This window comes from Ptychodera flava, chromosome 8 (genome assembly GCF_041260155.1).
Source record: "Ptychodera flava strain L36383 chromosome 8, AS_Pfla_20210202, whole genome shotgun sequence".
Classification (NCBI taxonomy): domain Eukaryota; kingdom Metazoa; phylum Hemichordata; class Enteropneusta; family Ptychoderidae; genus Ptychodera; species Ptychodera flava.
This window is the reverse complement of record NC_091935.1, coordinates 31606950-31634471: the sequence shown is the minus strand read 5'-3', so window position 1 is coordinate 31634471 and position 27522 is coordinate 31606950. Positions and strand designations below refer to the sequence as shown.

The window sequence follows — 27522 nt, the reverse complement described above, 5'->3', positions numbered from 1 at the left end:
GCCATTTTTGGTCGAAAAATGTGTTTCTCAAAACTACTTGTCTGATGCCTTTGATATTTGGTATACAGGTTCTTAGGGGTTCTCTTAGTGTGATATAGTGAAATTTGATGAAATCTTCAATATTTGTATGTATTTTTGGGTCAACTTTTGCCGTTTTGGGTCAAAATATTTGTTTCTCAAAAGTTACTCATGTGATAGCTTTGATATTTGGTATAGAGGTTCCTAGGCTTTATCTTAATGTAATATATTGAAATTATGATGAAATCATCAATTTTGTATTTTTGCAACTAATTTTGCCATTTTCTGTCAGGCCATCCTGAAATGAGCTATCAAAGATATCAACCTTCTTCATCAATACATGTGTCACAAAAAGTTATTCTCTACATTACACAGCGGAGTTCTGTCGACTGTTGGGTCGCTTTTTTTTTCAAAACCGCTGGTCAGACTGCTTTAATATTTGGTTAAGAGGTCCCTAGGATGACCTTAGTGAGATAATTTCATACAGTTAGGAAATACTTAATTTTGTATCCATGTCTATAGTAGCTTCAGGGACATTGGCCCTATGTGTTATGCTTGTCACTGCCATTACCATTGCTGTTTGCCATCAATACTGCCTTCCGAGATCACTTGTTCAATTCAACGATCAAACCATAACTGTACAACAAACTCATTCTCAGCCGTTATACCCCATCTGTACCACAATTGATGAACAGGACTCACTCCTTTTAGCTCATGTGTGTGAACACGTGGGCTAATGTCATAGCGATGTCTGTCTGTCTTTCCGTGTGTGTGTGGGTCTATCTATCTGTCTGTTTACACGATAACTCAAAAACGCCTGAACGGATTCAAGTCAGATTTGGTACACAGGTACCATATGCTACTTGCAAGAACTGATTTGATTTTGGTTTGTGTGGCTTGCATATTAATGAAGTTATGCAATATCGTTTTTTTCCCTACAATGGTTTCCCTATGGAGACGCTGATGACCGTGTAGACATATATCAAGAAATACTGCACAAAATTTCATGAAACTTTTCACAGATGACAATCTTGGAACATTATCATGGAACTGTGAGTGTCATGTCAATTATCTGCTCATTTGCATATTTAATGAACTTTTGTTATTAGTGACATAACTCTGAAATTCCTGCACCAAACTTGATTATACTTGCAACAAATATTGATCTGATAAATATCTAAAAAAGCATTGGGCAATGTCAAGTTAATAAATAGCTCATTTGCATATTTTATGAAGTTTTACAATTAATCATATAACTCCGATATAACTGCATCAAATGTGATGAAATCTGCTGCAGATACTGATCCGACTGATATCTAACTCTGGTGTAAAGCATTTAGTAGTGTGAAGTTAATTAAGGGTTCATTTGCATCTTTAATGAGCTTTGTAATGAAATTACAAAATTACATTTGAAGAAACTTGCTACAGATATTGATCTGATAAATATTTAATTGTACTGAGAAGCATTGGGCGTGTCAAGTTAATAATTAACTCATTTACATATTAATTAAAGTTTTGGAATTAGTGATTTAACTCTGAGAGTACTGTGCGAAAATTGATGAAACCTGCTACATATAATGATGTAACAGATATCTGATTGTTCTTATTACATGCCTCACACGAGTGTCGATTACATTGGTATGAATTTGGTTTATTGACAGGAATATTCAATTGAAAAACATAACACAATGAATCCTCGTCAGAGATTGTTAAAAAAGTTACAGTTACTCTAGCAGTAGACCGTATACACGTCTAGTCTTATTAGAAATCTGTCTTCCACTCCGCCTCATGTGCTCAATTGAACTGCTGTCAGAATATACAATGTCAGTCTTTGTTCTTGTGTTTTGGTAAGTGATTATATCCCTGAGGTCTGCAAATGTTGCGTAACATCTCCTTGCTCGTTGATTTGTCACTTTGATATAAGACAGGTCAAAGGTACAATTGTTTTACAAAACTTCATAAGAGTAAAAAGTATGCAGTAATTCATGTTATATTGTATTATTTCATGCGTCTAGTAGTGTCTGATAAATGTCAATACATGTCGAGTCATCAGCAGTCAATTTCAATGCTTGATAACTAAGTTTGTAATTTTGTCAAACTCAAAGTCATTCCTTCCATTCAGGGGTCACATTAGTAGGTCAAGTTGTTCTGTTGAGTATAAATGCTAAAATTTTCTAGTCTGTTTACTGACTGTTAATGAACCTGTTGTAAAACATGTGAGCATATTCAGTTCAATGGTTTAAGGACTTGTAGTCAAAGTACCCAATAAGAAGTGGTCATTGACAGCGACTTGTTTAATTTATTTTTGTCATCCAATGTAATATGGCCACCATGTAGCCATTTTGTGCAAAGAACTATAATTTACAAACGCCCAGAGTGATTTCATTCAAAGTTGGCAAAAAGGCAGTACAACCATTACATATAGGAGTTCAATTGTTTTGAGAACGTGGTCCAGTTGATAGGATTGTAAGGCCAGAGGAAAAAAAAATCTTGTTCATCGGATTTTTTGGACCAAGTTCAAGGAGCGGCGAGCGAAATTTTTTAAATTTTTTTTAGGCCGAAGGTAAACGCGGTTCTCTGGCATTTTTGCACAGATGCAGACAAGGCAAGATAATTGTTTCCCTTTTTACCAGAAATATCTCAGACAAGAAACACTGATACTGGTAACTGAATTCAATACTATATTTCCCAACAATTAGGCCATTACATTCACAGTTAGTGTTTGCACAACATATTCTGAGTATTTCAACATTCTCTCAGAATAAAACTGAAATGTTCAGCAAATCACTGAAATCAAACAATTCAGTATTGTCATTTAATATTGTCAAACTCCGTCGGGGGGGGGGGGGGGGGACTTATAGGTTTGGTCATGTCCGTGCGTGCGTGCGTCTGTCCGTCCGTTCACGCAGATATCTCAGAGATGCCTGGAGCGATTTCATTCAAACTTGGTGCAAGGATTACTTCATATGTCATACAGATGCACGTCAATTTGTTTTCTGATACGATCCAATATGGCCGCCAGGCGGCCATTTTATTACGATTTTTCATGTACAGAGCCATAACTCAAACATGTTTCAACCGATTTTATTCAAAGTTGGTACAAGGACTTGGACCAATGTCATAGATATGCATGTCGATTTGTTTTGGGATACGATTCAATATGGTCGCCAGGCGGCCATTTTGTTAGGATTTTTTCATGTACAGAGCCATAACTCAGGCAGATCTCAACCGATTTTATTCAAACTTTGTATAAGGACATTGACCTATGTCATGCATATTCACGTTGATTTGTTTCATGATATAATTCAATATGGCCGCCAGTCGGCCATTTTATTTTGATTTTTTTCATGTACAGAGCCATAACTCAGACATGTTTCAAACGATTTTATTCAAAGTTGGTACAAGGACATTGACTAATGTCATAGATATGCACGTCAATTTGTTTTGTGATACGATCCAATATGGCCGCCAGGTGGCCATTTTGTTACGATTTTTTCATGTACAGCGCCATAACTCAGACATGTTTGAACCGATTTTATTCAAAGTTGGTACAAGAACATTGACCAATGTTATACATGTTAACATCAATTTGCTTTGTGATATGATCCAATATGGCCACCAGGCGGCCATTTTGTTACGATTTTTTCATGTACAGAGCCATAACTCAGGCATATCTCAACCGATTTTATTCAAACTTTGTAAAAGGACATTGACCTATGTCATGCATGTTCACATCAATTTGTTTTGTGATATGATCCAATATGTTTGCTGTGCGGCCATTTTGTTACGATTTTTTCATGTACAGGGCCATAACTCAGACATATCTCAACCGATTTTATTCAAAGTTGGTACAAGGACATTGATCTATGTCATATATATGCATGTGTATTTGTTTTGTGATACGATCCAATATGGCCGCCAGATGGCCATTTTATGACAATTTTTTCATGTACAGCGCCATAACTCAGACATGTTTGAACCGATTTTATTCAAAGTTGGTACAAGGACATTGACTAATGTCATATATATGCACGTCAATTTGTTTTGTGATACGATCCAATATGGCCGCCAGATGGCCATTTTATGACAATTTTTTCATGTACAGCGCCATAACTCAGACATTTTTGAACCGATTTTATTCAAAGTTGGTACAAGAACATTGACCAATGTTATACATGTTCACATCAATTTGTTTTGTGATATGATCCAATATGTTTGCTGTGCGGCCATTTTATTATGATTTTTTTGTGTACAGAGCCATAATTCAGGCATATCTCAACTGATTTTATTCAAAGTTGGTACAAGGACATTGGCCTATGTCATACATATGCACATTGATTTGTTTTGTGATACGATCCAATATGGCCACCGTGTGGCCATTTTTTTACGATTTTCCATGCCCTAAACCATAACTCAGACATGTATCAAGCAAATTTATTCAAAGTTGGCACAAAGACATTGACTTATAGTATACATAATGTACGTCGATTTGTTTCTCGATATGGTCCAGTATGGCCACATGGTGGCAATTTTGTTGTGGTTTTTTTCATGTCGAGAGCCATAACTCTGGCAAGTCTCAACTGATTTTATTCAAAGTTTTTACCTGGACATTGACTTATGTCATACATATACTTGTTGATATTTTAAACAGTAAGATCAAATATTGCTGCAAGGCGGCGATTTTGTTACGATTTTCTCATGTACTGAGCCATAACTCAGCTGACATGACGTGTTAGGATAGTATGAAAAAATGTTTTGCAACATCCTGTCAACAAATTCCCAGTTGACTCATTTAATCCTTTTCCTGCCAAGTCCATATTTCACCACCAGGTCAAGATGGTTAAATTAATGAAACACAACGTATTCCATATGATGTATTTTAACATAATACTGTACATTTGAAGGCTGTTGAAAACATGATACTGTAAAGTTGATTTTTTTTGGATAAAAGATGCTATAACATACCATGCCAAGTGGGTGAAAATACGTCATGTTTTGGCTCAATACCGCTTTTTACTGACTTGGCTGATGGGAAGGGATACAATTATTACTGTCTGGCAGGAAAAGGGTTAATGACCTTTAGGATAGTGGCCTACATTGGTTTTATGTTTTCATCACCATGGAACTCATTCTTGGCCATTGAGTACCATCTGTATCAAAGTATTTTTATCACAGACCTAATGAAGACGACTCTATCCTCTCTGAGGACCTGTAATCAAAGTACCCATTAACAGGTGGGGACTGTGTCATCAACGATGACTTATTTCATTTTACTTTTGCCCCGTGTTTTGGCCTCTTTACCACTGTCTCTACACATTTTACACAATGGTCTAACAACACTGTACTGTGATCGGAGTGAAGTTATATAGTCATCATTAACATCGACTCAACCATGTGTTTTGTCATTGCCGTAATTTTTTATACTTTCGATGCAATTTTCATTCAATCGGATGCACCGTCCATCTGCTGTCACGATCTTGTTGAACAAATCGCCGAACTTAATATCAGGACAAACACTGAATAGCCTCTTTGGAAGTAACTGTTGGCCATCATGTTGAATGTTGGCAATCAAATTAATACTCATGATGTGACATGTACTATTCTTTACAAAACGAGGAAATTTCTGGCCAAATTGACCGACTTTGCGTCGTGATTCACCAAATTCAGACGTCACAACAACGTGTTTGCGGCCAACTATATTAAAAGTCCAAACACGTCGAAAGTCTCATTCAAAATCCCATGCCCGCGAAAACCTGACAAAGTGTAGGGCGTCACCAGCAGCAGTACTAAAATATTTGTAATGCGGAAGTAAGAATTTGCCGCGATCAAAAAAAAATTCCAAATATGCCAAAGTAGAAGCGGCGATTCCGATGAACAATTTATTTTTTTCTTCCTGGCCTTACCATTTAATTTTTTGTCAATCTGGAGCTAGTATTCTGACATGCCTGACTTCTATCAAATTTGGCAGAAAGACAGAGTAGCATGACATTTAGATGCACATCAATTTGTCTCACAATAAAATTCGACATGGCTGTTTGCCAGCCTTTTTTTTATATTTGTCCTTCCTGGACCATAACGAAGGCATGACTGGAGTTATTTCATTCAAAGTTGGCACAAGTACATGGTACTGGAACATAGAACTGCACATCAATATGTTCCATGATACATTGAATATGTATACCAGATTGCAATTTTGTTTTAATATTTGTCAGTTGTAAGCAGCTGCCCAAACATGTTTAGACAGATTTTAATCAATTTAAAAGCATATAACTCAGGAAATGTGACTTTAGGTATCAATTTGAATCCTAATGCTTTCAGTAACTGAAACTGACTGAAATAGTATCAGGTACTTATCTTTAATACAAGATTGCAGCCTTGTTAATCGCTAGGTCTGAACACTTGTTCTACCATCTCCCCCACAAAGCTAACCTCCAAGAAGACATGCTGATGCATGTCAGTTTATTTTGCAATATGATCCAGTAATATGGCTATCTGGTGATTAGAGGCACATTCATTGTGTTACATAATAGGATTCAATATGGCTAACTGGTAGCAACTTTACATTAAATTATGTTTGAGAGGCTGCAGTCATACTCAGACATGTCCAGACCAATTTTATTTCAACTTGGCACAAAGACAAGGTGCTATATGATGTATAACTATGATTATATATATACCTATGCTCATCATTTACACATTCTAATTAGTCCCCGTGGATACAGTCCGGCGGGGACTTCCAGATTGGGTTCCGTCCATCCATCTGTCCGTCAGCAGCCGTTTCTCTGTCATCCAAGAGCCAATTTTCTTCAAACTGTGTGCGAGGATGAAGTACAGTGCCATACATATGCACATCAATTTATTTTGCGATACGATCCGATATGGCCACCGGGCAGCCATTTTGTTGGGATTTTTTCATGTTTTTGAACCATAACTCAACTATCCCTGAACAGATTTCATTCAAACTTGACAGATATTATATTGTAGTGTGCATGTGCATGTCATTTAGTCAAAGTACTGTAATTTTCTGACGAATTTACCAAACAAAGCCAGCATATGAACTGAGGTCATCTTAGAAGTAGACATTGCATACAGTGAGTTTACAATGTAAGGTACCAAACAATTCAGTTTCTGTATCTAAAGAACCAGATTCCTGTATCTGAAAGGTTGATGGGCAAATGAGATGACAGGTATGCTGACCCTTTCTCATTGTTTTAAATTTTTACAGATGTGACTATTGACAGCAGGACAGAAGAAGCTAGAAGATATAAAGCTAAGTATACCTTTTATGTTTTTGGTTTATTAACAATGAATAACAACTTCAGTTTTTTCTCTAAGGACAGGTCTCACCATTGATGACATAACTGGAAGAGAAACTGAAGTTAAAAATTTGTCCGGCAATAATGATTATTTAACTGGTATCATCTTGAAATCAGTGAATGTGTATTGACCCTTCTGTTTTGTTTTCAGATGCTGGCAGTGAAGACCTTACTGAAGAAAAATGTAATGATATTGAGTTGTGATGTTTGTTTGTTGACAATCATTACAACTCAAATAGTGTTATTAACCCATGCTTCATATTTATTTACAGGTGGTGCCAATGAAGATTTCATGCTGCAGGAGTACTGTTAACTTGATTTTTTTTATTTTTAGGTTTTACCGGTGAAAACATAGTGTAATATTTGCTATTTAATGAGAGTAACATTCAGTTACTTCGTGTTGGCTGGCCACGAGTAATTGGATGTTATTCTCTGTTGTGTACTAATCTTTACAGGTTTCTATTTTTTACAGATGTGAGCACGAGGACTATTGAAGAAGACAAAACATAAAGTGTAATATTTGCCATTTGATGAGAGTGACATTCAGTTACTTCGTGTTGGCTGGCCACGAGTAATTGGATGTTATTCTCTGTTGTGTACTAATCTTTACAGGTTTCTGTTTTTTACAGATGTGAGCACGAGGACTATTGAAGAAGACAAAACATAAAGTGTAATATTTGCCATTTGATGAGAGTGACATTCAGTTACTTCGTGTTGGCTGGCCACGAGTAATTGGATGTTATTCTCTGTTGTGTACTAATTTTTACGGGTTTCTATTTTTTACAGATGTGAGCACGAGGACTATTGAAGAAGACAAAACATAAAGTGTAATATTTGCCATTTGATGAGAGTGACATTCAGTTACTTCGTGTTGGCTGGCCACGAGTAATTGGATGTTATTCTCTGTTGTGTACTAATCTTTACAGGTTTCTGTTTTTTACAGATGTGAGCAGGATGATTATTGAAGAAGACTTTAAACATATTCATTGATGCTGTCTGCTGTCCCATTACAATTTTGATGCACAAAATATAATAATAACATATGTTCTTTGTTTACTTACAGATGTTACCATGGAAATGCTGACTGAAAGATGGAATCTTGTTGATTATATATATTGCTGATCAGAGTGATGTTGATTTTCTTGGTGTTGGCTGGCCACCCAGTGAGTCAACATCACTTTGTTGTGTAATTAAACATCACTTTGTTGTGTAAATAAAACTAACCACTTGAATATTTTTTACAGGTATCAACTCCCAAGACCTGATTGCAGAAGACTGGTACACTGGTATACTGATGGACAATTAACTTATATGATTTGTTTATTTGCAGATACCACGATGCAAAAACCTAAAGGAGAAGATGATATAATTACTAAAACAATTTATTGTTGTGCGTATTCTCTGCTTAATTTTCTTTTTCTTTATTAACTTTCAGGATTACAGACAAAATGGAAGACAAATTACACAACAAGACAGGACAACACAGCACAACACAGATGGCAGAATAAAACACACAATACAAGACACCAGACGGAAACAACGCATCAAGATAGAAGGCATTGCAGAAGACGGCAAGACGGACAATACAGGTAATGCAATTGACATGTTTGACTTGAGAATACCTATGATTAATTTTTTTTATATCTTTAAGGATGGAAGACTCACAGAGGATGGAATAGAAGACTGCAGACAGAAGATGCCGTGACATTGTTTTTGTTTGTGTATTTTTAGTCCCCATGGACACCGTCCGGGGGGGACTTATAGGTTTGGTCATGTCCGTGCGTGCGTGCGTGCGTGTGTGTGTGCGTGCATCCGTCCGTCCGTTCACGCAGATATCTCAGAGATGCAAGGAGTGATTTCATTCAAACTTGGTACAAGGATTACTTCATATGTCATACAGATGCACGTCGATTTGTTTTGTTATACGATCCAATATGGCCACCAGGCGGCCATTTTATTATGATTTTTTCATGTACAAAGCCATAACTCAGACATGTTTCATTTGATTTTATTCAAAGTTGGTACAAGCACATTAACCAATGTCATAGATATGCATGTCAATTTGTTTTGTGATATGATCCAATATGGCCGCCAGGCGGCCATTTTATTAAGATTTTTTCATGTACAGAGCCATAAGTCCGACATGTTTCAACCGATTTTATTCAAAGTTGGTACAAGGACATTGACCACTGTAATAGATATGCACGTCAATTTGTTTTGTGATACGATCCAATATGGCTGCCGTGTGGCCATTTTGTTACAATTTTTTTATGTACAGAGCCATAACTCAGGCATATCTCAACCAATTTTATTCAAAGTTGGTACAAGGACATTGACCTATGTCATACATATGCACATTGATTTGTTTTGTGATACGATCCAATATGGCAGCTAGGCAGCCATTTTATTATGATTTTGTCATGTACAGAGCCATAACTCAGACATGTTTGAACCGATTTTATTCAAAGTTGGTACAAGGACATTGACCAATGTCATAGATATGCATGTCGATTTGTTTTGTGATATGATCCAATATAGCTGCCGTGTGGCCATTTTGTTACGATTTTTTCATGTACAGAGCCATAATACTCAGGCATATCTCAACCGATTTTATTCAAAGTTTGTACAATGACATTAACCTATGTCATACATATGTACGTCCAATATGTTACAATTTGTTCATGTCCTTTGGGCATGTACGATTTTATTCACCAATTTTATTCAAACTTAGTACAAGGACATTGACCTATGTCATACATATGCACATTCATTTGTTTTGTGATACTATCCAATATGGCCGCCATGTGGCCATTTTTAGCTCCGCTGTCAGCGACGCAGAGCTTATCAAATAGGTTGATTTTCCATCGTCGTCCGTCGTCCGTCCGTCGTCTGTCGTCGTCCGTCAACAATTGCCTTCTTCTCTGAAACCGCAAGTCCGATTGCTTTGAAATTTTATGTGCAGTTCACTTGGGGTGACTTCACTTGAGTTTGTTCAAATCGTGGTGATATTTGCATATTTGTATTTTTGGGGCATTTTTTGGTGTTTTTGGGTAAAAAATCTTCTTCTCTGAAACCGCTTGTCCGATTGCTTTGAAATTTGATATGCAGTTTACTTAGGGTGACTTCAGTCAGATTTGTTCAAATCGTGGTGAAATTTGCATATTTGTATTTTTAAAGCAATTTTTGTCATTTTTGGTAAAAAAATCTTTAAAAATCTTCTTCTTCAAAACTACCAGTCAGATAGCTTTGATATTTGGTACATATGTCCCTAGGGATGATCTTTTTCAGATTTGTTCAAATTGTGGAGAAATATGCAAATTTGCATTTTTAAGGCAATTTTTGCCATTTTTGGTCAAAAAATGTATTTCTCAAAAAGTACTGGTCTGATAGTTTTGAAATTCGGTATACAGGTTTCTACAGATGAACTAAGTAATACATATTGAATCTCTGATGAAATCTGTAATTTTGTATTTTTGGGGCAATTTTTGCCATTTTTGGTCAAAAAATGTGTATTTTCAAAACTACTCATCTGATAGCTTTGAAATTTGGTTTACAGGTTCCTACTATTTCACTATTTCACAGTTAAAGTTTGCACAAATTGCATACAAGACATATTGATTCAGAAATGATTTTGATGTTTGATCATTTTAACCCAACTAGGCTATCAATTGCTACCTCGGCATATTGCTGTGGAGTGTTTTTGTCTATTGTGTGAAACAACTGACCAAAAGATAATATATGTCAGTAACATGAGCTACAAATACTTTTCCAACATCTCGCATTCTTTCATAGAATCACAGAAAAAAATTGGAAAAGAACTTTTTTGCTCCGCTGTCAGCGACGCGGAGCTTATCAAATAGGTTGATTTCCGTCGTCGTCGTCCGTCGTCCGTCAACAATTGCCTTCTCCTCTGAAACCGCAAGTCCCATTGCTTTGAAATTTTATATGCAGTTCACTTGGGGTGACCTCACTTAAGTTTGTTCAAATGGGGGTGATATTTGCATATTTGTATTTTTGGGGTATTTTTTGGTGTTTTGGTAAAAAAATCTTCTTCTCTGAAACCGCTTGTCCGATTGCTTTGAAATTTGATATGCAGTTTACTTAGGGTGACTTCAGTCAGATTTGTTCAAATCGTGGTGAAATTTGCATATTTGTATTTTTAAGGCAATTTTTGTCATTTTTGGTAAAAAAATCTTTAAAAATCTTTTTCTTCAAAAGTACCAGTCAGATAGCTTTGATATTTGGTACATATGTCCCTAGGGATGATCTTTTTCAGATTTGTTCAAATTGTGGAGAAATATGCAAATTTGCATTTTGCATTTTTAGGCAATTTTTGCCATTTTTGGTCAAAAAATGTATTTCTCAAAAAGTACTGGTCTGATAGTTTTGAAATTCGGTATACAGGTTTCTACAGATGAACTAAGTAATACATATTGAATCTCTGATGAAATCTGTAATTTTGTATTTTTGGGTCAATTTTTGCCATTTTTGGTTAAAAAATGTGTATTTTCAAAACTACTCGTCTGATAGCTTTGAAATTTGGTTTACAGGTTCCTACTATTTCACAGTTAAAGCTTGCACAAATTGCATACAAGACATATTGATTCAGAAATGATTTTGATGTTTGATCATTTTAACCCAACTAGGCTATCAATTGCTACCTCGGCATATTGCTGTGGAGTGTTTTTGTCTATTGTGTGAAACAACTGACCAAAAGATAATATATGTCAGTAACATGAGCTACAAATACTTTTCCAACATCTCGCATTCTTTCATAGAATCACAGAAAAAATTGGAAAAGAACTTTTTAGCTCCACTGTCAGCGACGCGGAGCTTATCAAATAGGTTGATTTTCCGTCGTCGTCGTCGTCCGTCGTCCGTCAACAATTGCCTTCTCCTCTGAAACCGCAAGTCCAATTGCTTTGAAATTTTATATGCAGCTCACTTGGGGTGACCTCACTTAAGTTTGTTCAAATCGGGGTGAAATTTGCATATTTGTATTTTTGGGGTATTTTTTGGTGTTTTTGGTAAAAAAATCTTCTCTGAAACCGCTTGTCCGATTGCTTTGAAATTTGATATGCAGTTTACTTAGGGTGACTTCAGTCAGATTTGTTCAAATCGTGGTGAAATTTGCATATTTGTATTTTTAAGGCAATTTTTGTCATTTTTGGTAAAAAAATCTTTAAAAATCTTTTTCTTCAAAAGTACCAGTCAGATAGCTTTGATATTTGGTACATATGTCCCTAGGGATGATCTATTTCAGATTTGTTCAAATTGTGGAGAAATATGCAAATTTGCATTTTTAAGGCAATTTTTGCCATTTTTGGTCAAAAAATGTATTTCTCTAAAAGTACTGGTCTGATAGTTTTGAAATTTGGTATACAGGTTTCTATAGATGAACTAAGTAATACATATTGAATCTCTGATGAAATCTGTAATTTTGTATTTTTGGGGCAATTTTTGCCATTTTTGGTCAAAAAATGTGTATTTCCAAAAGTACTGATCTGATAGCTTTGAAACTTAGAATACAGGTTCCTATAGATGAACAAAATAATATTTATTGAAATTATGCTGAAATCTGCAATTTTGTATTTTTGGGGCATTTTTTGCCACTTTTGGTCAAAAAATGTGTATTTCCAAAACTACTCATCTGATAGCTTTGCAATTTGGTATACAGGTTCCTACAGATCACCTTAATGATATTAATTGAAATTATGATGAAATCAGCAATTTTGAATTTTTGGGTCAATTTTTTCCATTTTTGGTTAAAAAAATGTGTTTCTCAAAAAATACTGGTCCAGCAGCTTTGAAATTTGGTATACAGGTTTCTATAGATGAACTAAATTTGATCTTTTGAAATTATGATAAAATCTGCAATTTTTATTTTTGGGGGCAATTGTTGCCATTTTTGGTCAGAAAATTTTATTCTCAAAAAACTACTCATCAGATAGCTTTGGTTGACATGTTCTTAGGGATGATCCCATGTGATATATGCAAAGTATGATGAAATCTTCAATTGTTTTATTTTTGCAGCTATTTTAGCCACTTTTTTCTGGCCACTGCATTGAGCTATCAAAGATTTAATTTCCACCTTCTTCATCAACATGTGTCAAAAATAGTTATTCTCTACATAAACACAGCGGAGCTATATCGGCCGCTAGGTTGCCGTTTCTATAGTTTTGTTTGCCCTGTTTTGCAGGTCGTAGAGTGTGTGCACCTGGTCTATTCCAGTGTGATAATTTCAACTGTACAAGACCTCAGTGGATCTGTGACAATGATAATGACTGTGGTGATAATAGTGATGAAGTCAATTGTGGTAAGTTTACTTATCAATTTGTTCCTTTTCAATATTTCAAAGCCAGTCAGGCATAAAAAAATAGATATGGCAACAAATTCATGACTCTATTTCAAAAGAATATGAATAACGTGTGCAGTACTGCAGATGTTATCCATAATGTGTGAGTCATACACTTTGAACTTCTGCCAAAGGTCTGTTACATTGCCCTTGTATGATGTTGTGTACATTTGCATACCAAAACTATGTGTATGTAATTAAAACAGCCATTTACTTTAAGAGGTGTTCCATTTCTTATGCAGAGCTCCGCCATTGTGGCCGTACTCAGTTCCGCTGTGCCAATGATCGATGTGTATCTAAGAGTTATCTGTGTGACGGAGACAATGATTGTGGTGATAATTCAGATGAAGATGAAGATTTCTGCAGTGAGTAGCTCTTCTCAGTTAAAGGGAAACCATCGTCCTCATAATTGTGCTTGTGCAAGTTTCTTGTTCACAGACAATGTATTTCTTGCATGATATCTAGATGCACCTCATCATCATAGCTGCAACCATCGTACCTTGGATACAGTGTTTACATTGGTTGTATGGGTCCCATACAAACTTTGAGCGTAGTTCCGATGTCTGTATCCCTTCAAACTGTAACAACTGGTATTTACAATTAAGGTAGTATGCGCCTCAAAAGTCACAGATTCAAACTTATACTCAAACTTTGCTTAAATGAATCTTTAAACCATTCTCTTACCAAATCAAGAATAACAATTAGGGGTCACCAGGCAGTTTGGTATTAGAGAAGCAAATTATCTAACATTTACTGATTCATGCCAGGTCCGTTGACATATAACCCAGACGCTTAACCACCTGACATAAACTAGTATGACATAAACTAGTAGTAACCCTAAGCCTGCACGAACTGATGTGTGGAAAATGTCTAGGAGTAACCAATGTGATAGCACATCATTCATATGTGCCACATTGCATTTGGTTCAAAAGTTTTGATCTTGCTTTAAAGAAGACATTACCATCAGTATTTGAGTTGGAAAGACTGAGAGAAAGTTGTCTTGACAAATTAAAGAATTTGGTTTATGTAACATCACATTCCTTTTCATTTTAAGGAAAACACTCCTTAACATTGGAAAGTTCAGTCAAACTCTAGTCATCAAGATGTAAAAAATGTCCAATTTATTCTGTAGTGAAATTAACTGTTAAAATGGTGATAATTTATATGAACTTTGACAAAGAATATGTTATGTTCATGAATCAAATTTTAAACTTTCTTCTTACAAAGGTACACGTACTTGTAGTCCCGGAATGTTTACCTGTGACAATGGATATTGTATTCCGGAAGCATGGTACTGTGATTGGGATAACGACTGTGGAGATGAGTCTGATGAACAGGCTGATGTGTGCAGTGAGTATCCACATGACTTTCTGTTAATTCCTTTCTGTGAATTGATCTTCCTGACTAGAACAGTCTAGCATGATTTCAACACTTGAAATAAGATACCAATTTGAATTCCCATGATATTTGTTTAGGCTTGAATTCACCTTTAGAATTATCTGCATACCATTCTGGTGTGCTTATTGTGAGGACTTGTTGTGAAGGCTATGTTGTAAATGAAGTTTTCAATTGTGTTTTTGTGAAATCAAAATATTTTACATCATAGAAGTATCACTGAAATGGCAGGCATTTTGAATACCATACATGGTAAAATTTACAGAACTTCTTTATTCCATCAAAGTGTTTTCATCGTAATTTTACAAATTATTGTGAAACAAAACTGTTTAAAGCTTGATCAAGGAAAGTTAGTGCAAAGTTTCTAACTGACTGTTTTAAGGCATGCTACATTCACCCTGTGTTTAGGAAAGTCTACAAAACTCATTCTGAGTTGTTTATGACAGTTTTGGTGAATGTGTCTTGTATGTGAATATCAAATGTTCAATGCCATGGTTGAGTGCCATAATAAAGACAGATGCGTTATGGATTTAGAAATTTTGCTTGACCAGAAGTTACACATGACCTGCAATGATCATCAACAGTGAGACATCGTATTGATTGTTAGAGACAGATCAAGATTAGTGTGTTCTCTGACTGTACATGTTTGTTAACTCTCAGAGTTACACTAAGGATTTTCTGGAAATTTCTTTGACATGGCTCTATACCAGTACATATACAGTAGTTGCAAACTTTCATTGTGTCTAGGAAACCTTTCTTGAGTCAGTGACAATAATTTAACATAGAGGACGCACTAATCATAACACCATAGATATGCAGAATGATGTTGCCTGTATAACCAATACTCTGGTCTTTGAGCACCATCATTGAAATTTAGCTTCAGAATGCACATTCTAAGATGGCTTCTCATCATGTATTTGTCCCTTTTCAGAATTACGACCCTGCCAGGAGACATGGTTCAGTTTTAAGACAAACTACCGATGTGTACCAGAATGGGCTGTTTGTGATGGAAACAATGATTGCCGTGACAACAGTGATGAAGATCCATCAGTCTGTAGTGAGTGCACTTTCCCTCACTGACACGCCAGTAGTAGAAAGCAAATCCTGTACAGGGATAGGGACCACAGTTGCTTTGCTTTGACCACTGCTATTTGTCTTGTCCAAGAACAAGTGAATTAACCAATGGACTTTACAAATAGCTACATGGACAGTAGGATTGCTGGCTTTATCGTGATCTGATGTTAAGACCCACCAAGTGTAATTGATCATCATTGGATATAGATGTAGTTGCAAAATAAATAAGGATATTTTGACTGACACTGAACTCTTATAAACAAAAGAAACCAAAAAAAACATATACACCAATTTCATTTGTCAAGGATGAAAGTTGAAAGTATCATTTATTCTAATTACAATTAAGTTCCATTATCCTCTTCTATTCTGATCTGTTTCCAGGATCTCGTGAATGCAATGATGGTGAATTCCGTTGTGTCAATCATCATTGTATTCCAAACAGATGGCAGTGTGATGGAGATGATGACTGTGGTGATGGCTCAGATGAAGTAGACTGCAGTGAGTCAAACCTCGTTGACTAATTGACTTGAATAACAGATATACTGAGGAAGATCTCTGGCCAAATTCTTCACGAATGGTGGCTTGAATGTCTAACAGATTGCAATGTACAAAATGCTGTGATGTGATGAATGTTGTAGTTACTTTGACTGACTTAGGGTAGGGATGGTATCTTCAAAATTGAAAACACTTCTAGTTATTAATCTTAAAGACATTTTTTCTTGATTTCCACTCCAAGGAATATACACATGTTAATCATCCACTTTGCCAAAAACAGTTAAAATCTGACCCACTGCTACTTCTTAACCCCTACACTGCAACCCACTCCTAGGTCATCAGAGATAAAAATTGGACCCATTAAGTGCTGCTTCCATGATAGTATGGAGGTAGCACTTCTATACTATCATATGGAAATATAATGCCAATGGGGTCTGTACCTTGATCCAAAGTGAGTTAATCTAAAGCAAAGTACAGTATATGTAGTCATTGGTGCATAGTAAACTCTGACACACTTGCAAAATTGAATAATTTTTTTTATGTGTGTATATTTTTTCAGCAAACCGACCATGCAGTGAAAGTGAATTTACATGTCACAATGATGTATTCCAAGCAGATGGCTTTGTGACCATGACAATGATTGTGGAGATGGTTCAGATGAACTTGAATGTCGTAAGTAATTTTAACAACATATCATTTAACATGAAGGATCTGATTGGCAGAGGCTTTGACGCAAACTTCCATCTTCAAGGAAAAAGTTAATGTTAAAAGTTATATCATGTTGTCCTTTCCTTGTGCTTACAAATTCAATGTTCATCTAATAGTTCAAAGCCAATGTCTTTCAGTCAATAGAATTGATAACACTTTAAGGGGCGAAACATCGTCACAGATTAATGACAAAGGGATAATATAATGTGATAAGCATAAAAGTTGATGACCTTTGAAGTTTGTAAAATGGTCCCCACTGGTATATGTGACTTTGATAAATTTTACTGATAAAAAAATTGCCATAGCAACAGTAACTGGTGGGGCATTGGTAAAGAAAGCACTGATTCATGGATTTCTGTGTTTTATTTCATCAGATACACTGACATGTCCAGCTGACAAGTTCCAGTGTACCAGCGGTCATTGCATACCAGAGTCCTATCGTTGTAATGGAGACAAAGATTGCAGAGAGGATGCATCTGATGAAATTGACTGCCGTAAGTATGCTGCTATCCCCTCAATTAAATGGAATGACCTTATAAAACATCTTGTATGTGTCAGTTTGATTGGTGTCAGTGGAACAAGTCAAATTGTAAACAGGGACCTAATGATATGTATGTGAAATGGTAGGGTAATTTAATTCATTTCAATTCAATTCAATCATTGTAATAGCGTAAATATCCTATACATGCAGAATTCAGAAGGCTTTTACATGTAAAAGGCCTTTGAACTCTTCGTCTATAGGATACCTGCACTATTTTACTGAAATTATATGTAAACAGTCTCCAAGCTGTGCATCTATAGTATAAGGATGCTTGTATCTGTAGTGCAAGTAACACATAGATGCAGAGTTCAGAGGCCAGATCTATGAGAGTCATCCTCCATATATATTGTGAAAGGTCCTGTCACTTAGTGGGTTTGTAGAGTCTTTGTAAAATGAAATTGAGTGATCTGAAATTTACAATTGATGATGCAAAGGAGGATAATTACTGTATGATTGAAGATCATAATTTCACTCTGTCAGAAAACGTTTGGAAGTTGAATGTTATGTTTCTGGAGTAGCGTTTGCCCACAATTTACTAGATCTAGAATGTTATTTTCACAATCAGTTGATCTTACTTCCACAGCTACACGATATCCAGACGGCAGATATTGCCCTGCTAACAAATTTCAATGTGACAACACAGTCTGCATCCTGATGTCATGGAGATGTGATGGTGATGATGATTGTGTAGATGGATCTGATGAAACTGCCAGTGTCTGTGGTAAGATCATGCAATTGGACCATCTATTTCTTGAATCCAAACTGATTCGTTTTCATTTGATGCAAATTACATGGTTGAGTGGTGTTTGAGTTGTATGCATATCCGGAGATAATGAGTCATATTTGAGAATATTCATATACCTTGGATTGTGCTGTATACGTATGCAAACTGGACAGCTGTTTACATTTTCTGATCCATGGTCATTCCAATGGAGTGAAGTGACCATATCTGATCATTCAACATGAGAAGTACTGTCAAAGGAGACAGATATGACATTGAATTGATGTTAGTGGTAGTTGCATATAGGTTACACAGTTACACATGACTCACTGAAATGACACTTTCATACTTGTCACAACAAGATAAGTAACAGTGTTTTTGTGAAGTAGAATAAGTGAGTTAATATTTCCAGGACTTTCCAGGCGTTTCCTTGAGGGTTGATTTCTTCACTTTTTCAAATTGGACATAATATATCAGGCAACACTAGAAAACTAAAATTCCCAAAACATCTGCCAATATTATTCTGTAAAGTTGCCAACTGTTTATTATCTTCTCAGAGAGTATTGATTGTCCAGAAGATTCAAGATTCCGTTGTAACAACAACAAATGTGTTCCGAGATACCGACTCTGTGATGGCGTTGACAACTGTGGTGATGCTAGTGACGAGAATATGCATGACATATGTAAGTACAGAATCAGCTGTTGCAAACAGTCATTTTCACTTCTCTCTGTATACAAATAATACACCTGATCTGTATGTGTATTCAGGACCAGTTAGGTGGGGAAATCAGACGCTGTTAAAGCTGCAGTCATCAATTCCATATTCTTGCATCAGTGCTTATTGACATTGTTTATTATGAGATTTTAATTAGATTAGTCCACAGGTAATCAGTTTGTTCACAGATGAAGCCAATAAAAATCCTGCTCCTTTAAAACATGAAATAAATATCTGCAAGCTGTTGCTCCATGACATGGTGTGAAGTCTCCATCTTTGCAAACCAAAAATCTTATTTTCCAACATTTTATTTGTATGTATCCATGACAACGTCAGACTGACATTGCTCTTCACTCTTCCATTGAATGACAAGCAGTGCTATAAGTACTGTTTCTTGATTGTCACAAATTTTATTGAATTGCACAAGTTGACATACTTTTGAATTTTTAGCTCACATTTGGTTTACCAATGTGAGGTTATGAGCTGAATCAGTTCATTTGCATCTGATTTGCATGTCTGTATATTTGTGGGTATGTGCGGATGTATGTCCGTCACACACAAAGGCTCCCATACCGCCAAAGCTACCATCTCAGTATTTGGTGTACAGGTAGATGCAGGGGTTGAGATGTGAATTTGTTCAAAGGAACACATCAGTGTCAAAAATGTGCAAATGAGGTAAGAAAAAGTGAAATCCTGCAAATGTACAGGAGGCATGCCATTGAGAAACAGGCAAACTCCACTGATCTTGACTCATTTCCTGTCATTGTTTATGAACTGTTACATATTAACTGACCAGCTGCAACCATAGACAGTAGATGGGGAAGACCGTTTATACTAAACTAAGAGGGGCTTGTTTCTGATATGCATGTTGCTAAAGTTGACCTCCAGTACCTAAAGTTAGACCTTAATTACTTTTGTCATTCTTGTTTTTCTGGTTTAAATATTTCTTGTCGTTTTTCTGGTTGTACTGTGCAGAAATCATTGTCATAACATCAACGTAGGATTTTCCTCCACTGAACAGATAGAAACAACATTTATTGTTGATCATTGGTAACCCATACTGGTATATACCAATTCTGATCAAATTTGAGCGACACCGTATAATAGCAATGTTTTCTTTGTATCTGTTTGACTAGTCACAGTCACAATCTTCCTGAATTTTTGCCAAATTCTTGAAAAAATTAAACAGTTAAAAGGAAAACGGTAAATGAAAAGTTCTGGTACACAGTGTTGCATTTGTGTCCTTTGCTGGTACATTGTTACTGTAACAACAATTTCTGAGCAGCACTTCTCATTCCGTTGTTATTGTATACATTCACTATGTACAAGGTCTAAATCATTTGTTCTCCTTTTGAAGTTGTGTATGTGTGTCCAGCTTTTTCATCATTTAGAGATAAAGCTGATATGAAACTATACCCCTTTAAATGCACTTGATGTTTAATCTGCAGGTCAGGAGATCAGAGAGTGTACAGTTGATGAGTTCAAGTGTGCAAATAAACAATGTGTGTCAATATCTGACGTCTGTGACACATTTGATGACTGCGGTGATGCAACAGATGAACTAGGATGTCGTAAGTTACATTTTAAATTTGCATCAACAATATTTCACAACCAGTTAAAGCATTTCTTCCTATGTTTGTAACTTTGTCAGCTTCTTTACAGTAGTTGTTTTGCCTGTGCATCATTAAATTGGCATTGTCACTTTTTGTCATCTGTATCACTTCCTCTATCATAGCTGAGTACCTACCATTATGATAAATATCTGTCTCACCAGTAATGCTGTTCTCTGGTGCTGCATTTCAGTTGGACGATGGTCAAATTTCCATTCCTGTTTTTTATTTTTTGGTGCTAAAACTGAGGAGAAAAACTTTTAACACTGGAAACGTGAATGTGGATATATATTATACCAATCACTCCTTTCACAGGAACATGTGCACTCAATTTGAGTACAATTAGCTCCATGTAGCTCTTGCCAAGCAGTTGTTGCCATGGTTATTGCATAAGTCTATAAACTGACCATGAGGAGACAAACTACATGACAAATCCACACATTGCTAACTGTAAAGGCCATTTTGTAAATCATAGCATGATCAGATACATGTAATTGTTTGTTATTTGTTTGCTATTTTCAGATAAGTCTGATGAAACCATCAATGAGTGTGCTACAAACAACGGTGGATGTGAAAGAGAATGTCATGATATTGCTGATGGCTACCTATGCAGCTGTGGAATCGGTTACAGACCATCTCCATCAGACAAGAGAGTCTGTGAAGGTATACCTGAATACATTTCATTCAGGGCAATAGCTTGCTTGTCCTAGGGTGATAGCAACTGCGTTTTTAACCCTTTTCAGATCAAGTCATTCAAATTTAGCAAAAAATCAAGATACGCGGAAGACACTCTTTCAAATAGTATTGAACAATGATATTACTACTTTAACAACAATTACTATTTCTAACTTTTCAGTCCCCATGAACATAGTCAGAGGAGACTTATAGAGCGGATGAAAAACAAGACTCTGTTCGAAAATAGAGTTTATTTCTAAAACTTCTAAATACTACTCTCAAGACCAAGTTTTATTGCCACCTGGTACCAAACACTGCAGTTGAACTGATACCAGTTCTAAAAACAAACTCAGACTTATAGATTTGGTTATGTCCATGTGTCCGTGCTTCAGTTCACACAAATTTCTCAGAGATACCGCGCCTTGAGCAATTTCTTCCAAACTTGGTACAAGGATTACCCCTATGTCATACATGTGCATGTTGCTTTGTTTTGTGATACAATCAAATATGACCATCATTTCAGTCAATGGTGTCCAAATCCAATAACCAAGTGGGGACTATGGCATTGACAATGACTTGTTGCATCAATTTTATGGATAAATATGACTTGTAATATTTTGACCATTAATGAAAATAAACCGTACTATACGGATATTTCTTTCTCTCCCTTTAGAACACTTGGCCTTTTTTTAGGTAAATTTTACATGAAATTGTTAGCGACTTATAAAACTGCAAAATTAGACCGCAGAAACTAAATCTACGTTCTCTGTGATCTGGTGATACCTGACACCCTCTGAACATATTAGCATATGTGTCTTCAGGGACAGAGGCTCAGCTTTTGTCCTCTCAGAAAGGAGAGGTTTTTCTGAGTTTTCTGGACAGCTAATATGATTTCGTATTGTTTGCACTTTTACATAATTTAGCTACATTTTGATATATTCTGGCCCCAAAATCACATGATAAAAGTTTACTCCAAAATTCCTATTGTCACTTTTAGACTTCATAGAAGTTGTACTCGATTAAAATGTTGATGAGTTATGCATGACTTTAATGCATGCTTAATATGGCGCCATTACACCTTTAGGGCACAACACTTTAGGCACTGTAATTTTCACCTCCACATAGGCACATAATGACATCAGCGTTTTAATTGAGTCTTTGATATGCAGTCTGTGTGACAATAGTGTTTTCGTTTGGCTAACTATATCTAGTCAAGTTTTATTTGGTTTCCAAATTTAATTTGTTTGGCATTATAATCAACATTTAACAGTGATTTCATGCTGTCAGCTAAATTAAGAGTGGGCTCTGGGGGAGCTTATAAAGTTCGATGGTTCAACTCCATCTCCACTCATGTCGGCATTGTTATCATTGAGATGTTGAATTTCAAAAAAAAACATAATGGCAAACTTCATGGTTTCTTTCGAATCAAACCATGCATTTTGATATGAAGTGTAACATTAACAAATCTGGTCACAGTGTCTGAATTTCATTCAATTGGTATCAAAGTGTAATACAAAGACACAAGGATGGCCTTACCTTTTCATTCATCTCTTATGATATTCAGAAATGGCTGACACTATATGTATCGTCTCTTGCGCCACTATGGTTTCTGCCAAGGGGTTTAGACCTGGAAATTGAATAGAGCATGGTACAAGCAAAATTGTACTTAGAAGTGTGTTTTTTCAATATATGTCTTTACAAGTGTGTTTCTTTGTACTGCCATCATGTGATCTCTTCAGAAAAGAAAAGTTTAAAATTCTAAATTGTAGCTTTTCAGAAAGGAGAAACTGAAAAATTTTGGCATTGAATTTTAAGTACAATAGAATAAACATTTTTTGCTTTGTATATTTTTATTTTCCAATAATGGATCAGAATAAAGGAATGTATAAACGAATAACTAGTTACGCCTAAGTATGACTTAATTTGTCCCTGAATAGAAGATGTTGGGTAACTGGATTATCTTATATCAAAGTCAGTTAAGGTAGAATGCGCCTTGGGAACAGGTATTCGGGCTTTCAAACTGAATGACCTTTTCTGGTCTACTGCTTGTGGGGGTTCCTTTTAAAGCTCTTGGTGTTTTTCGAAAGTCAAAACTTTTATTCCTCCCATAGAGTTACCACAGGTGTGGCGGCCATTTTGAATTGCAAATATCAGGAAATCTAAGGTATGTTGTCTCTTTAGTACCAAGTTTTGCACGATGACCCGTAATTTTTATTCTCAACTTGGTATGAGAATGGACGAAAGTTTCATTGGGGAAAATTTGAGCGAAAGTTTTTTTTTACTTTGGAGGCACATATACTGCCTTAATAGCTCTGGATGACTCATTAGCTCACATTTGGTTATACCAATGTGAGTTTATCGTATAAGCTGAAGTCGATGGCGTCTGTATGTATGTGTGTATGTATGTATGTATGTATGTATGTATGTATGTATGTATGTACGTACAGTATGTCCGTCAACATCAAAAACACGCAAACCGCTGCACATTTCAGCTTGGTATTTGGTGTGTGGATGCATCCTGGGGTATAGATGGGATTTTGTTCAAATGAAGTCTGCATTGCCAAAATTATGCAAATGAGCTTACAAAAGGTGAAAATGGTCAAGAATTAATATCTCGAGAACCACTGTTTTGATTGCTTTGAAAATTTGTGTGCAAGTACCTTAGGTGAACCTCATACAGTTTTATGAATATTGTGAAGTTCTCCTTAATTTTGTATTTTTGCTGAATTTTTTGGTGATTTTTCTCATTTTCAGTAAAAATTATTCTTCTCTGAAACCGCCAGCCAATCGGTCTCAAATTTGGGTTGGATCTTTGCAAGGGTGTTACTCTTCTAATTTGTTGAAATTATGACAAAATTGGGAAAATTACTATTTTGGAGGAATTTTGCAATTTTTGGTCAAAAAATCTTAAACAGTATTTTCTTTTTAAAACCTCTGGACAGACAGCTTTTATATTTGGTACACAGACGTACAGAGATGACAATAGTTAGATATGTGGAAATTGTCCTGAAATATACAAATTTGTATTTTTAAGACAATATTGTCATTTTTGGTCCAAAAAACTAGTTCTCAAATTTACTTGTTTGATAGCTTTGTAATGTGGTATAAAGTCCCGAGGGATGTTACTAGATAAATATTCTGCTCAACGTGTTGGGAAACCCCCAAATTTGTATATTTTAGGTAATTTGCTCAGTTTGTGACCTTAAATGACCTACACCAACCCAGGATATGTTGTGAGAGAGTTTTGAAGACTGTTAACATAATTTTGTCATATTGGGTATCAAATTGTAGGAAAATTTGATCCAGAAAACAAAGGTAAGGTGAATTTTTTCATCGCGGACCAATTTTTGCAACTTTTCTATGTAAGACATATACAAGAACTGATGAGAAATTTGGATCCGGGATAATTCAATTTGGATCCAGGATAATTCCAGATGTTGTAATCACCGCCCACAGTGGAAGGCATTTCACCATCTGTAACTAACTTAAGTGCTGTTTACATTAGAATGATAACACTCATCGCATTAATTAAAAACTTCCCAAGGTTGTAAATACATTTCCTGGCGTTATGTAATACCAAGGGATGGAACATTTGATATTTAGGAGGGGGTAAGGTCTAGAAGATTGATGAAGTAGCATTGCTTTTTACCAGATCCCTTGTACATTTTTTACCCACTCCCACCTTTTCTTTTTATCAAACCTTCTCTATTTTTTGTTGTTGACATTTGCTTATGTATTTAGGATCTGCTTGTCCCATTGCTATAGAAGTTGATATGCATGTTCCTAAAGATGACCTCCAGTACCTAAGTTGGAGACCTTATTTGCTTTGTCAAGCTCTTGTTTTTCCTGGTTTAAATATTTCTCGAATGGACCATTCAAACCGAATGTGAGCACACTGTCCTTGACGGTATTTTTTCAAATGTTGCCCAAATCAGCGACAACTATTTGCTACTAGATTCCACCTTCTCACGGATCCAATAGGCTATCCGGGATTTCACCATCTCACTAATCCCATTGGTTATCCAAGATTCCAGCATCCCCCATTCATGGATCCAATGAGTATCCCTAAACATGAATGCAGAGACAACGCGTGTATAAAAGCTGCATGTAGTGTTGGCAGGATCCAAGCACTTGCCATAGTTGCAAGAACATTACGTTAAATTATGATAGAGTCTTGATGACTAGGCTCAGTGCACAGGAGATACTTTTGGGAAAGTATATGCCATTTCCTTATCGCTATTGCCTTTGGTTACTGTTGCCAGGGAAGACATTAGTTTTCCCTTTTCAATGTGTGTGGTTCTGGTTACTAGGGTTGATTTAACAATCTTTTATTTCTGTCATTGACATATGCAGACTGCACAGTTGTTTGTTTTACCTTTACTTGTTTGTTGCTATGTGTTTGGTCATTGTTGCTAGGAAATCTATTTTGCTTGTTCGTCACCTAGACAAAGCATAACAGTTACTGTGTTCATTCTTGCCAAAAATGCGGCATTTTACAGTGCTGTGCTGTGCTGTTCTAGGGCTTGGAACCTTCAATTGCAATGCACTGCCTGTAGGTGTTAAGGGAACAATCTCCTGACATTTTGGAGGGAGGGAAGCCTTGTGCTCATATAAAAAGGAACAGCGGCATAATATGAGCTTGCATAGTCATAAGAATATCATCATTTTTAGACATAATTTCATGATGTTTGTAGCTTTCTCTGCAAATGACAAATATGGCTGCAACACCATACCACTGATTCAAACTCTCTTTGTAAACTTGCTGGTACCCTCACTTATGATGATGCAAGGAAATTTCAACTTAATTCATCATTGGTTCTGGGGAAGATGATTTTTAAAAGTCCCTTGTCATGTTTATAGTCCTTTTTTCTCATATAGCAACATGCCTGCTAAACTACCTGTCTAATGAACACACTCTCCGCAAGCTTGTAAGTGCTAACATTACAATTTGAGAAAAATCAAATTTTAATTTTCAAAAGGTCAATATGGTGACCAACGTCAGAAGGCTACTCACAATTCTATTAGCCAATTTCAGTGGTCTGAGTGTATGTACTCTGCATGAGAAATTGGGGTGGATTTGCCCTGTGGTTTTTTAAGGTCATCTGTAAATTTTCAGGAAGTCAAATTTGAGTACCAGGTCTTGTGACGTATCAAAATTTGAAGGTGCCGGGAGAAAAGTCATCATATGGCCCAAAAGTCCTTCACTTACCTGTTGGTTTGACAAGTATATGTGAAATGGGTTTTGAGTTCTGCCATATGGATAAAGTGTGTGGTCCCTTGAACACCCCACATTATTGACGCATGCTAATTTCTTAAATGATTGAAGCAAGAATGTTTTCAACACAAACCCTATAATAGCTGCAATGTAGCTAATTCATTCCACAGGGTGTTACAAAACTTCTTGTAGCAAGTTAAGTCAATTACGTTTATGATTTCAGTACATTATAATTATTATTTCTTTATTTCGGACCTAAGCATGTCCATATACCGGTATATTACAGAATATAAAAAAATTGCATAAATACACTGATCATGTTCGAGAAAAAACAAAACAATAAATTGCTCTTTGAATTACATTTCATAAATATTACCTCACAGTAAGAAAATGGTCTGTATCCACTGTTTTCTCAAAACCGATGTGAAGTACATAGTATCATGAACCCTTCGTATAATTATGTTGTGAATGCTTGATATTCGTTTCATTAAACAATAAATTTGCTCAGAGCAGAGCATCAAAACCATCAATCCTATTATTGGCAAACATTGAACTGGTGCTACTACGCCTGTCATAACCCAACTGTATGCGGGCTGCATTGTTGTAACCAACTTCTAGCTTTTTCAGGATACTGCTATTATAGCTGCACACCACTGATTACCAACGTACAATTGATAACAATAT

The 27522-nt window shown here is 36.0% G+C and overlaps 1 protein-coding gene across 1 annotated transcript; it reads left to right on the top strand.

Annotated features, from left to right (window-relative positions):
• Nucleotides 1–8464: 8464 nt before the first annotated feature.
• On the top strand, nucleotides 8465–25783 carry LOC139138068 (low-density lipoprotein receptor-related protein 2-like). The gene is made up of 15 exons (XM_070706291.1): nucleotides 8465–8497; nucleotides 8770–8923; nucleotides 13534–13650; nucleotides 13932–14054; nucleotides 14917–15039; nucleotides 16016–16141; nucleotides 16540–16656; nucleotides 17213–17329; nucleotides 17736–17855; nucleotides 18486–18623; nucleotides 19181–19306; nucleotides 20787–20909; nucleotides 21471–21611; nucleotides 24915–24938; nucleotides 25605–25783. The coding sequence occupies exons 1-15, from the start codon at nucleotides 8465–8467 to the stop codon at nucleotides 25781–25783; spliced, it is 1761 nt and encodes a 586-aa protein (XP_070562392.1).
• The last annotated feature ends 1739 nt before the right edge of the window (nucleotides 25784–27522 follow it).

Bases quoted from the DNA above. Each gene is read 5' to 3' on its own strand.
- LOC139138068 (XM_070706291.1), top strand. From the start codon at position 8,465: ATGTTGATTTTCTTGGTGTTGGCTGGCCACCCA. The intron at 15,040-16,015 runs GTGAGTATCCAC...GTCCCTTTTCAG, and splicing joins TGAACAGGCTGATGTGTGCA to AATTACGACCCTGCCAGGAG. The intron at 17,856-18,485 runs GTAAGTATGCTG...TTACTTCCACAG, and splicing joins ATCTGATGAAATTGACTGCC to CTACACGATATCCAGACGGC.